Raw genomic sequence first — 13,984 nt, forward strand, 5'->3', positions numbered from 1 at the left:
ATGCCAGAAAGTTCAGTACTATTTTAGCATTTCATTTTTTTAAGTTATTTGAATTGCCAAATTATCAGTCAGTTTACAATTTTTATATTTATAACTAACAGTGATGTATATATTTTTTTAGTCAGTCAAGATAGTAGAGTTGCTAGTGATGACCTGTTTAATGGCTTTTTGTTAAATGCACAACAAGAAACACTAAATGCTAAAGAGGAAGAAGTTGATATGGATATATATTTGATGAATTGGCAGAAAGTTTCCATCCATGTTATGTCTATTGATCCTACATCTCTAGTTTTAGAGGTAAATAATAATAATAATGTAAAATACAGATTGAATTTAAGGACTGTTTTATACATAATTTATATTATTTAATATTAATATTAACAAAAATCTTTTTGCACTGTTTGTTTATATTTTTATATTCTAATACTTCTATTAATTTTGAATTACAGTTAAAAAAAACTCTTAAGTAACATCATTGGAACAAACTTTTAGGGCTAGTTGCATAAATTTTAATTTGAAGATAAATGTAAAATCCAAAATGATATAAAGTTCTAAAATTCTCTTACTTCTGCTTTGCATTAATGAAAATATGTTATCATTTATAATTATGTTAATAAATATAATAATATAATTAGCAAGTTGTACTAAATATACAATATATAATAATACAAGTCACATACTTTCTTTTATCTTCTACTAGTAGTGAAGCAAAAACTATGATATCCTTTTTATTAGATTGTAATCCTAGTTTTCTGAATTGGTTGTAAACTGCAGCTACAATATTAAGTTCAATAAAATAACAATAGACTATATTAGTGTTAAGTAACCTTGTATGTTGCAACTTACAATTGCAAGAAAATTACAACAATAATTTGATGCAAGTTACTGTTGTAATTTTTTTGTGATCAGCTTTTTTTCCCTGAAATTTTCCTGCAGGGATTTATATTATTTACTACTAAAATAAATCTTGAGGCATTTAATGTTTCAAATTGAATTTTAAGTTGATTCTTATAAACGTTTCCATTCTGGATAACTATTTTCATTTTTTTTTATTAAAATTATATTGTTTTTTGAAATGAATATAATAACTATTTAAAGATATTAAATTATATTTTAACTAGTTCCAAATTCTTTAACATTTAAATAACATTTAAAAGAATAATTGTATACACTGTACATAAATCTAATTTCTTATTTTAAAGTTTAGATCTTTCAAAATCATATTTTTAATAATGATACTCATTCAATTATTCAGTTCATTTAATTATAAATTTTGTTAACTAGGCAGTTGCTAAAGCCATCAATCTTCAATTTGATCTGATATGCTATTTTTGTATATATCTTATCAACAAGAAGGACAATGAAATTATAGGTAAGTAAATTCTAAATTATTTTATTCTTTTGATTGTTTATGTGGAATATTACACTATTACTAGTTTATGCTAAATTAATGAAAATGATAATCAAAATTAATGTAGACTTATTGAGTTAGCCAAGTTGTTTTTCTTGATTACATTTACACTGTGTTTATTTAATGAATTATAGTAAATTGTTATGTTGAAGTGAAATATGTTCACTTGAAACTTTCATATCTTTAACATGTTTTATGCTGTTGTAACAAGTGTGGATAGCTACAAAGATTGTATTTCTACTATATTTTTTACATTGTGGCATTAATGTATAATTTGTTTTTTTGTCTGTAATCTTGAATTCATTTGATATTAAAATTGTGGATAAATAAACTATATAGAAAATATATACAAATTTATGTTCAGTTTCCTATCATGCTTGTTCCTATCTATTTATTGAATGTATTCTAGATGTATTTTGCATTTATTTTATCTTAATTATTTTTATTTTTAGTTTTATAAATCTACTTTTCATTGTCACATTTTAAAAAATATACAAACTTTTTTCAAATATAAAAGTGCAACAGTTTCAAATGTCAGTAAGTGCTAGAGATATTGATATTATTGAAATGTAAGTATTATTAGGATTTCTATATTTAACAAAAACACACAAATCAAATTACAGAAGTATTTTTAATCTGTGGAAGTTATATAGTACAAGTATAGACTAGTTTAGATTATGATGGAAACAGTAGATTTCAATTTCTGCTGTAAATATTATGATTAGTTTTTTTCTATTTTGTTATCAAATTTGTCAGAAACTTGTTATTTTCATTTATCATATCTAACACTTATGATATCAGTGTTAAATATGATAAAGAATTAGAGTAACTAAATTTGTTATAGATTCTAATATTTTTTACTTTTAGTCAAATTTGATTTCCAAATATATAAAAAAAGGTGGAAAAAAAATTTTGTTTTTATTGTAAAAATGTTTATATTTTGGTCTTTCACTGCCAATTGTTTTAATGCTTTGAATCATTGAGTTAAAAAAATAATTGTGTGTTATTGCGTACTAATAAACTTGTCATGTTTTTGTTTTAACTTTTTAAATTATATTTTATTGAAATATTTAAATTGTTACCATATCATTAAAATAATGATGTGGGAGATAATTTTTTCTGAAAAATAAATACAGTGGAATCTCTATAGTTCATTGCTCACCAGTCTGACATATTAAGTAATCTGATACCCCATAGGGCAGCACATATGAAATTTTCATGTTACCACTTGTCAACGTATATTACAGAGAGACTAATATATATGTACTCTGTCAATTACTATGCATTTGTTATACATGCAGTCGACAAAACAGTCCTATTTGTGATTAATATGATACATTAATCTGTAAGCCAAGTCCATTTTTTTTATTGTGCAATATGTATGCACTGTACAGTACATACAAAATACAAATTCTCTAACTGATAACTACCAGTTCAACATATCTCAGATTAGTGAGACAGCTGTATTCTTAATAAATGTTAATGAAATTCATACTGTTCTTATCATTTAAATAACAATTTTAACATTTTGGTTTTATATAACATCAAACATTCAAAAACTGAAAACAAAGATGTTTTAACAGATGAGAACAAATTATATCACTTGATATCAAGTGTTGTCAGGACATAATATTACATGACAACTGATACAATGTCATATCATTTTAAATCATCTACCATTAACACGTGATTTCAAATTTATTTTTACTAGAGAATTGATTATTTTTATTAAGAACATAAATTTCTATTTTTTTTATAAAAGTTGTAGGTTAATCGTATAACTTAACCATATAAAAATAAATTTATATGGTTAAGTTAATCTGTCTTGTGTTCAAATGTGTTTAAAAGTAGTTAATTATGTATTTTCTTATTTTAGCAACATATTTAATATGTGTACAGCAACATACATAAAGCAAATGCAGTTAAAAACACAATTAATAGAGAAATAAAAAACAAAAGAATAGAAACAAAATTAAAAAATAAACAATAAAAAGAAAATTAAAATGTTAGATAGAAATACACATAATAGAATCAAAATAAACCAGATTTTTGGCACAAGGTTTATTACATAAGTTGCAGAAATTCTTACATCTCACCATCTCCCAAAGTAAGCTCTTTCTGCACCTATAGACATCTGCCGACATCTATACCATTTGTCATACTGGTACTAGAAACCATTTTTTGTGCTGTGTTCAGTGTTACCAGAAACATATTTAGCTCAGTTCCAAAATGTCATAAAGAAAAGTTCCAGATTTGAACAGAAATGTCTCATTTCCTGAAATTTGTTTTATAATGAAATTGCAAAACTTTTGTTGCTATAATGTTAGCTAAGCATCAATCATGTCTTAACTTTTTATTAATAACTATTTTTGGAATGAATTTTACACCATGGTGGTTACATAATTTACTCTATATTTGTAATACAGATCTACACTTAAAAATCATTTTACTTTTATTCATATTAAGTTGTTATATTTCAAAACAAACTTTCTAAGTACTTTTTGAAAAAATCTTCAAATAAATAAAGATATCAACATCTCTTCATATCTATGAAATCAAAAGATTATTTTAATAGTAATATTTATGATATTTAAAGTAATATTTAAAACAGTAACAACTTAATATTTTAATTTATTAAAAATAATAGAAATTTGTTGGCAGAAAATTTATACAATATATGTATATCACTTTTGAAAATTTGCTTTCTTATTTAAAAAAAAGTTATTTATAAAACTTACTTAAAATATAATTAAATAACAAAAAAGCAATAATTCATATTATTAGTTTTATTTATTTTAAATATTTTATTTTAGTTAAGCGACAATTACAAGATTTTGAAGCTCCTTATCTGTCTCTTCAAGCAGCTGGTGCAGGGCATTACTTAATTATACGAAAAAGGCAAAATAATAATTATTCTAAAACTAGTTATTTTTCATTTTAATTTAACAACTAAACTGCTTTTTTTTTTTCTTTTTAGTTATTGGGATTTATCGTATGATGATGATTTACTTGATGATAGAACTGCACTCAATCTTCTGTATGTACAAGCAATTAGCGATGTAGAACGAGGTTGGACAATAACTACTAAAGAAACTCAACAACAATTGGCAGCTTTGCAAGCAAAAGGTTCTAAGAAAGAGGTAGTTTTGAGTAATTTTCACAAATATTTGGTGAATTATATTTTTAAAAATATTTTTAATATGATAATTCAATAATAATAATATTTCAGTATTTGCAATTGGCAAGAACATTAAAATATTATGGCTACATACAATTTCAACCATGTAAATCAGATTTTCCACAACAAAACTCAAAAGTTATTGTGAGTGCTGGAGGCCGTGAACTGAGTTTTCGTGTTCAGATTGCTTCAGTAAGTATATAAAGTTTTGTATATTATAGGTACTATCAATCAGTATTTCATATTATCATAAAATTTCTTGTTATAATTTGAAAAAATGTAAATATAAAATAGTTCATCTTAATAGGCTGTTTCATATTTAAAATTTATAAGTATGAATGATAAAATATTTTGTGTTGTGCAATTTTTTGCTTCAGAACAAACCTTTATCTGATATCGAATGAAACATTATAGAAATATTTAAAATGTTAATTTAACATTTTTTATTTTATCGAATAACAAATTTGTTTGTTGTAATTTTTATTATAATAATATAGGGATTGATAAAAGAAATCAACTTCAGAGTCACAAGAATAAGGTGTTGGAGAATAACTACATCTGTAAGTTGATTCTTTGTTTTTACCCACAATAATATTATTTCACTTGTAAGTATTTGATTTTATAATTTTTATTTCAACTATATTTCTATTTTTTAAAATCTTTGATACAAGTTAATTATGCTTTTCATTCAAGAATTTATAAATTATTTTTATATACATATAATGCATACAAATATTTTATTTTTAAAAATTAATATGTAATGCAATTTTTAACAGAGTATTCAATTTTAGTTAAAAGATAACAAAGAGAGATATATTTATTCTTATGTTATATTGTGGTGAGCATGCGGACAAACAATACAATATGAAGTTGTACACAAAAAAATTAATATTTTATTAATCATTCGCACTGTTCTTAATACACTAAGTTCTTTGGATTCCCAACTATACAACTCCAATATATACAAAATCGGTGTGGTAAATCTTTGTACAAACAAAGGAGAGTGATACATTTTCGCGACAATGTTCTTTGTTTATAACTTTTCTTGAAATATTACGATTAACTTAAACTATCTTAAACTAACTTATAATCAAAAAGAAAATAGAGAAGGAAAGGATGAGATGAAGGGTAAGAATAAAAGGAAAGAAAGTGCTGGTGGGGTACCCGGGTTTTTCTTTTGTCTGGTCTTCACTCTTCTCAAAATGGAGACTTGTGCCAAATTCACTTTTAGCCATCTTTTTTGCTATCTCAGATCTGATGATTTCTCAGTATTCACCAAACTTTTGATTTTAGTGTCGGTCGTTTTCTTGCAGACGATCTAAGAATCTCCTCTATGTCTCACTCAGCAACGACGACCTGAACCTTTTCCTTTTTCCGTCTGCTTCTTCTGAATACTAGCTCAAGAATGGTTCTCTCTCTCACCGACTTGTCTCAGGGTTTTTACACACTATTGTTTTTCGGTGTAATTCTCCAAAATGTGTTCCCACCAGCAGGAAGGAAAGACCATTAGAAAGTCCGAGAAAAAGATATAGAACAAAAGACTAAGGAAACTTAATATTAGGCTTAACACTAAAAACATATATACAAAATTATGGCGTATCGCCACAATATAATTATTAATAAAAATAAAAAAGTAAATGTGGAAAATGCAATTTAAATTAATACAAAATGTGATGTATGAATTAAAATCAAACAATTGCTAGATTATATCAAGCTACATTAATGCTACTACTGGTATTATTAATTAAATGTTAAGTAATTTGGCCTGGAGGTAGGCATTAGGTCAAATTCAAGAGTTGCCATTCTTAACTTCGTGTCACAATGTGAAGTGTCTTGATATATCATCATTCAAAAAAAATTTGTTTTGTGTTTTTGTCAAGTTTAAATTTTGTTTTCCTTCTAAGAACATTATTTATTTGTTTAGTTAAATTTTCTCAATATGTTTAACAGCTTGTCTTGATCTTGCGGCTCTCACAATCGAGGCTTTATCCCAAAATATCGTTATTCCTTGCTCTTTCGCAAATGCTGCCAATACCGTAGTGTCGACATTCCCAATTAGAGATAATCGTTTTAACACGGGTCTGGTGTATGTCAGCGCTGCGATGAGGAGCCTAAAGCAGAGATTATATGAGCACAAGCAATCAGTGAGCAAGAATGTCAACACTACGGTACTGGCAGCATTTGCGAAAGAGCAAGGAATAACGGTATTTTGGGATAAAGCCTCGATCGTGAGAGCCGCAAGATCAAGACAAGCTGTTAAACATATTGAGAAAATGGAAATATACAGGGCCCATTTAACCACAAACTGCATTAACCATAGAGATGAGGTTTAGTTAAATATAATTAAAGTGTATTTTTCAAAAAGTGTTTGTTTATTTATTTCAATTTACATTCTATACTTCTTTATAACAGTTTCAGAACTACAGTGAGTACATAAGCAGTAATACATACTGAAAACTTTTTGTGAAATTAAACTTCTCACACATGCTTAATTACACAATGGGATCTACATAAGTAAAAAGCAGATAAACTAATTTAGCAATTTTTTAACATGCACAATTGGAAAACCTACTTTATTATATAACAGGCTTTTGACTTTAATGGCTACCTCTCACCTGAATTATTTTGGTTAAATCAAAGTTTTACTGTAATTATAATTAAAATAATATTTTAATAATTAATTTAGAAGATCCTGGAAGAAAAGAATCAGCCTGAAGCAGGACTTGAACTGCTTGGTAAGTGGGAGTTGTGGGTTTGAGTTCTGATTTGGACTGATTCTGATAAAATATTAATAGTAGCATTAATATAGCCTGTTATAATTTGGCAATCATTTGGTTTTAATCAAAAAATTGGGTTTATAGATGTTTATATTTATGATGTATGAAACTTGATACTGTTACATACCCTGTGCAAAATTGTCTGTTATCATGTATTGAATTCCAATCTATATTTAAACAACACTTAGATTGGAATTCAAAAAAAAGTTTTGGTTTTATAGTTCCAACATTAAAAGGAATTGTTAAAACAATTTAAAATGTATAACTTGAAGACAAACAAACAATACTGGATGAATAATTCTTCACTATTGTTTGTCTACTTCCAACTTCAACAACAGTTAGCATAATACCAGCAAATAACAATTAAAACAATTTAAAGCACTGATTAAGACCAATAACAATAACTGATAATGAAGACATGTTATCAATTACATGTTGAGGAGCTAGCATGAAAAGAAAGCATGAAAATGCTTATTTACCCAAATATGATTAAGAAATAATTGAATACTAATTATAAGTGAAGTTTTTGTATGTATAATACTTGTGTGTTTTAGGACTTGCTAATTTTGATTTATATTAGCTGACTGATGACATTACTACTACACTGACTATATTATTTATAATTACAATAAGCAGAATATACCAAATATATACTTGTATATATTTGATAATTTAATTGTTTAATAGCAGAATTAATTATTGAAATTTTAAATTAAAAATTCAATTAGGAATAAGTGTAAATTTTAAAATAATGTTTTTTTGTAATATTTCAAACAGATATCTGATAAATCAAAAGATTCAGATGATGGTAGTGATATGTTAAAATTAGAATTATCTTTTGAATATTTGGTTAACAAGGATAAATTACAATGGATTACTATTACTAGTGAACAGGTAAGATTTTGCTAATATTTTAATAAAATATTGTTTTGATTATATGTTAGGCTCAAATCACTCATTGAGCAATAAAAACTACCACAATGTGTTGTTGTTTCAAAATGGCCACGAAGCAAAATTTGCATTGTGGCATTTGTAAAAACGACCACAAAGTGAAATTCATTTCGTGCCTTTCATGATATTTGACCATAATGCATTCTGGTTAGGCTAGGTTACTCAGACAGGTTGAAATTGGTTCGAATGTTTTAGTTAGGATGCCTGATGTTGATTGGGGACATGCAGCTCCCAGAAATGTTTTAGCTGTTATTATGAGCATTAATCCATCAGGTCTCTATCAATTAAGAAACAAGGGTCTTCTTCATTGACTTTATACTTGTAAATAATTTACAGTTTCTGAGAGTATAGTAGAGCATCGATTATCCGAATCAATTGGGGACTGGGTTGTTTGGAAAATCAATTTTTCGGTTAACCAATTATGTACGAAAAAATATATGGGTGTACTATAGATTACCACCTATGGAATTTCGGGTCTTTGGGTATATATCTGAACTCAGGAGACCGAGACGAGTTCAACGATACCCTATTTTTGGACCAGAGACGAAAAATAAAAAAGTTATCATACTTTTTAAGTTACCATACTTTTTCAATGCTCTCATGAAGACAGCACCATAGTTGCTAGTACTGCCATCTTGCGGTAAAGTCTGCAAACCATGACGTCGGACTACGGTCATCTCCAGCAGGGTTAAACACGCAATATGAGAGCGGAGAGAGCAACGCGACTTCTGATCATCACGCAATCGCCATTTCGGTTAATGTTACTTATGGCAGCGAACATGGCGGCCGTTCCCACTGTTCGTGCTCCCGACTGACCTCCCGGAGGGAAGCCGCCGGCAGGCCGCCATGTGCTAAACGTCACTAGTTATTGATTCACGGTAGTTCTTGAACAAAGTAAAAAAAAGAGGGGAAAACATCTACTAAAGGCAATTTTAACGACAAGCAACGCGACTCCCGATTGCGATAGAGAGGCCGACTTAGCGGAGAGAGCGACACGACTCCCTATTATCGCGCGATCGCTGGAAAAAAGTATGATAACTTTTTTATTTTTCGTCTCCGGTCCAAAAGTAGGTTATCGTTGAACTTGTCTCGGTCTCCTGAGTTCAGATATATACCCAAAGACCCGAAATTCCATAGGTGGTAATCTATAGTATCCCCAAATATATTAACCTATCTTATGTTGAAATTCTTTCAAATCCTGGCATGTCCTTAAGTACCCTCTCATGGTCATAGTGCTGCCAGCTAAAACATGCACACCAACAAAAATAATATTGGAGTGGCCCAAGACATAGCCGAAGATTGCAGTGCCACAGCACTAGCAGAAATTTGAATTTGCCAACTGGAAACCTTTCTGTTAATTGACGTTCCGGTTGATTGATATTCGGATAATCAATGCTCTACTGTAACCTTATTAACATTCAGGATGTGCCCTCATCTTCACACTTCGCTCAGTATCCACGTTAACATCTGGAAGTAAGCAAGGGTTTATAATGTGTCACTGTAAAAGATACTGTATTGATAAAAAATGTAAATGTCACTTAAAGAACATAAAATGCAACTCGAAGTGTCATGGTAATAGTTCTTGTAAAAATAAATAACAAACATTCTTGATTCTCATAAAAAAAAGACTGATTTATTAATAAAAGTTCCTGACAAAGTAATTATTTTTAGTAAATTAGTTGTTAGAAGACATTGATATATCGAGCACCGCAACAGATTTTCACAAACGATTACATGTTGAAAAGTAACCTAACTAACCTAACCTAACCAGAACGTGTCATGGTCAGATATTATGAAAGCCATGACAAGAATTTTGCTTTGTGGTCATTTTGAATTAGCCACAATGCGTTGAGGTCGTTTTTTTCGCTCACTGAGTGATTTTGGTCTTTGTGCATAACATATATATATTGGTGTATAAGTTGATCTTAAGATTTCCTGTGTAGAATTATGGTTTAAACTTATACCTGAGGGCCTACTTTTCTTGCACTCTAAATTATAAAATTTCATGGAACTTTCACACTACAAATATAATTTTTCACACTAAACTTTATGTAATTCAGTGTTCTCCCAAGGCCATTTGTGTCAGGCACCCATTTGGATGTTTTTTCTGACTGCTCAGCTGATAAATTTCATGAGAAATGTATGTATCCAGATATACAAAAAATGTAACCTTTTTGGTGTGTCTGGTGTAATTTGATATCAAGTTTTGGATTGCAGTTCTCAAATTGCAAATCTATACATTCCACTGTTGTTATTCTGACTGTCTGTCTTTTGTTGAATGGAGTTAGATAAATGAAAATTGAGCCCAGATATGGAAAGCTTAGGGGCTAGAAGTACCAATTAACTATATACAAACTTCTGGTCTAGACTGGAAGTCACATGATTCAATTCAAAACTTTTCCAGTAGAGAGTTAGATAGATGACCAGTATGACTTGATTGTTATCAGGAGAAGCATCATGTACAGCAACAAGACCCCACTAAAATGCAGACTAGATATGGAAAGCTTTCAGGCCAGAGATCCCAATTAACTATATATGAACTTCTAATCTGGATCAGAAGTCACATAATTTTTTTAAGTTGAAAGATATTAAAAATTGCAACCCAGCATTTTGACAATGTCTGAATAAATGTTAACAATAACATATCAGAAGATATTCAAAATTTAAACAAATACAGTATTTCAAACAGATTAATTAACACTTCTACATGAATACATCTAAAATTATTTTAACATGTCTCTGTGAATATCTTAAAAATATTTTCACTTGTCTACAGTAAGTACCGTATATCTCGGCGGATAAGACGACCTTTAGATAAGAAGATGTATAAATTTTCGTCGAAGTTTTGTAGTTTTAGCATATATCTGTCCACAACCCCCAAACTATCAATGGCCTGTGAATTTAGTTTAGATCAGCAATCATTATATGAATAATAATACTGTATAGCGTATATGGAACTATGTCCTATTTGTAATTTTTTGAATGAACAAATTTTATTTTCTTGCATCTGGCGATTTTTGCAAACATTCACACTAATTCGGGCATTCGGGTAATGACCATGACTATTCACAAAAACACTGTATGGGCTATTCTATTTTGTGCACATACTCTACTCTCTTCTAGTAAATAATTACGGTTTGTCTCTTTTTATAATGGTTTTAATTTATATAAATTTCGGTCTAATTTTCTTGTATCTGTCCTATAAGACGACTCCGGATTTTTGGGGCCATTTTGTATGGTTCAACTATCGTCTTATCCGCCGAGATATATGGTAAATTTGTTTAAAAAACAATATGTGGAATTCTGATGTGATATAAATTTTTTTTTTGTTTTTTTGGAATGTAACTTTAAAATTTTTTAAATTTTTAGAATGTTTTTCGAAGTTGCATTGATCATTCTGTACAAATGCAATCCTAATGAAAAGAAATGCACAGTGTATTTCTTTTCATCAGGACTGCATTTGTAATGTCTATGACTCAAGCAAATGCTAAATAGATTTTTAAATTTGTACAATAAAAATTATTTCATATAATGTGAAATATAATTTCAATTAATACATGATATCAAAAATTAAATAATTATTATATAAAATTTCATTATATATGGAACAGTTTTTTAATATTTTAATAAAAATTTAATTTTCATTAATTTTCTAACGTATTTAACAATTTCAAAGAATTTTATATTAAAATTTATTTTTTAAATGAGATTGATTTTAATAGTCTAAGACATTTTTATTTTTATTATAAATAATAATTATTAATAATAATATTTAAGGCTATAATGATGAGCATGTGCCTTCAAGGAATGGTAGATGAACTTCTTGTTAAGAAAACTGGTTCAAAGTTCCGATGTCAGCCTGAAAGAACTAGAAGAGGTTCTTGGAGTTATATGAAACGTGACGGAAGCAGTCATCAGTTATGTGTTAGTCGATCTGTATCTAGTGATAGCATAGTACATGGCACAAATGTAAGTAAAAACACGTATTAAATTACTGTTTATATAAGTTCTGTATTTTCACATTTCAATGTTCATAAAATTATGATGTAACTTATAAATACTGCCTAATCTACTGAGATTATCTAAAATAAAACTATGAAAGTAACAAGGAATACAAGGTAACATTGATGCTATATTTTTCTGAATTACAGTAGAACTGCTATATTCATCATTAATCTGTTCCTAAGGATCTAATGAATATGGAAAATGACAAATATAGAAACAATTTTTCTCATAATAAATAACTGATATTCAATTAATCTGTTCTCATCCTAAAAAAATACAAGAATAAAAATGTTGTTGTTTTTAAAACTTTATCTTTATTGTACTAAATAAATACAGTATAGTGGTAGAAGGGGAAGAAGAGTAGGGTTGTTATTGTTTAGAAGACGACATACCATCGATTAAAACATTAGGTAATTCTAATTATGATCTCAGCATATTAAATTCTTTGGCTAAGTTGGAAACACTAGAGAGGTTGCAGTCAAAGTTTTCATTTCTAAAATGTTAACGTTGAATGTTGAGTGCTGCCATCTTGTAAGTTCAACAATGGCGTTTGGAATAATGCTCGACCAAGGCCGCTTGCTTGTTTCAAAGCGATCAAGCGGTCTTGGCTCAACATTCCAAACACCATAATTAAACTTACAAGATGGCGGCACTCAATGTTTGACGTTCACGTTTTAGAAATGAAAACTTCAGCTGCAACCTCCCTACTTTGTACATTTTCAGACTTAGCAATAATTTTTCTTAATCTCTATTGTTGTTCTAACAGCTTTCCTTTTTTGCTGTTTTTCTTCAGTGTGCTTTGTTGGAGCCATCGGAACTTGAGTTTTTGAAAATAATCAACGTGAGAAACCAAGAACACACACAACCATGGCACAAAGCAGACTGATTAACTACAGCTAGCTGACATAGTATTGCCAACTCAAAATTCAAATTTATAGCTAGACAAAAATGTTCAAATCCATATTGTTTCTATTAAAGTTTTTTGATTTTTTATATCTAGGTAGTATTATAAAAATAGCTAGGTCATTATGATTTAGGTAATTTGCATGGCTACATTGTTCATAAATCCACTAAATCTAGCAAAAAATTAGTTAAATTGGCAACACTAAGTAACACGGCTAGCTGATCTGCGGGCATGCCATTGTAGCACCACTGCCAATGTTGGGAATGATGACGAATACAGAAAATACTGACGAATATGGGGGGGGAAAGGTCATCAAAATGTGACAAATATCGAATATTATGATTATAGAGGTTCCACTGTATTTAAAAAGTAGAGGTGCATAATGTGAACACATTTTTACTGAACTTTTAGTGTTAGTAGAGATTTAGAGAAAGTTACGTAATGAATTTTACAATTGATGCAATATGATAGTTTTTCTTAACTAGAGTGAGCAACTCAAAGTAAATACAGTTCATATTTCTAAAAATCTCAATCACATTTTATCACATTTGACTCTCTGTACTACTAATAGTCTTGAAATTTTGCTGCATGATTGTACATGTAACATTGTTTGGCTATAAAAAAAAATAATGCTGACATTAAACCAACTGATTTGATAATTACAAACTTTTTTGACTTCTGTATCATAATCATTTCTTATATTATTATAATTAAAATATTAGGCAATTTTAAAAATATATTCATTTATCTATACATTA

At 28.5% G+C, this 13,984-nt stretch overlaps 1 protein-coding gene across 1 annotated transcript in view; it reads left to right on the forward strand.

The window, feature by feature from the left end:
• LOC136988562 (sorting nexin-17-like) overlaps nt 1–13,984 on the forward strand; it is a 51,618-nt gene that overhangs the window by 36,405 nt on the left and 1,229 nt on the right. The window contains exons 4-11 of the mRNA XM_067286457.1: nt 122–297; nt 1,285–1,372; nt 4,225–4,309; nt 4,389–4,551; nt 4,641–4,781; nt 5,087–5,149; nt 8,144–8,260; nt 12,095–12,286. Of these exons, the coding sequence (XP_067142558.1) occupies nt 122–297; nt 1,285–1,372; nt 4,225–4,309; nt 4,389–4,551; nt 4,641–4,781; nt 5,087–5,149; nt 8,144–8,260; nt 12,095–12,286 (1,025 nt within the window). The remainder of the gene's footprint in view (nt 1–121; nt 298–1,284; nt 1,373–4,224; nt 4,310–4,388; nt 4,552–4,640; nt 4,782–5,086; nt 5,150–8,143; nt 8,261–12,094; nt 12,287–13,984) is intronic.

The sequence above is a fragment of the Centruroides vittatus genome, unplaced genomic scaffold (assembly GCF_030686945.1).
Source record: "Centruroides vittatus isolate TY-2023 unplaced genomic scaffold, ASM3068694v2 scaffold_3315, whole genome shotgun sequence".
NCBI classification, from domain to species: Eukaryota; Metazoa; Arthropoda; class Arachnida; order Scorpiones; family Buthidae; genus Centruroides; species Centruroides vittatus.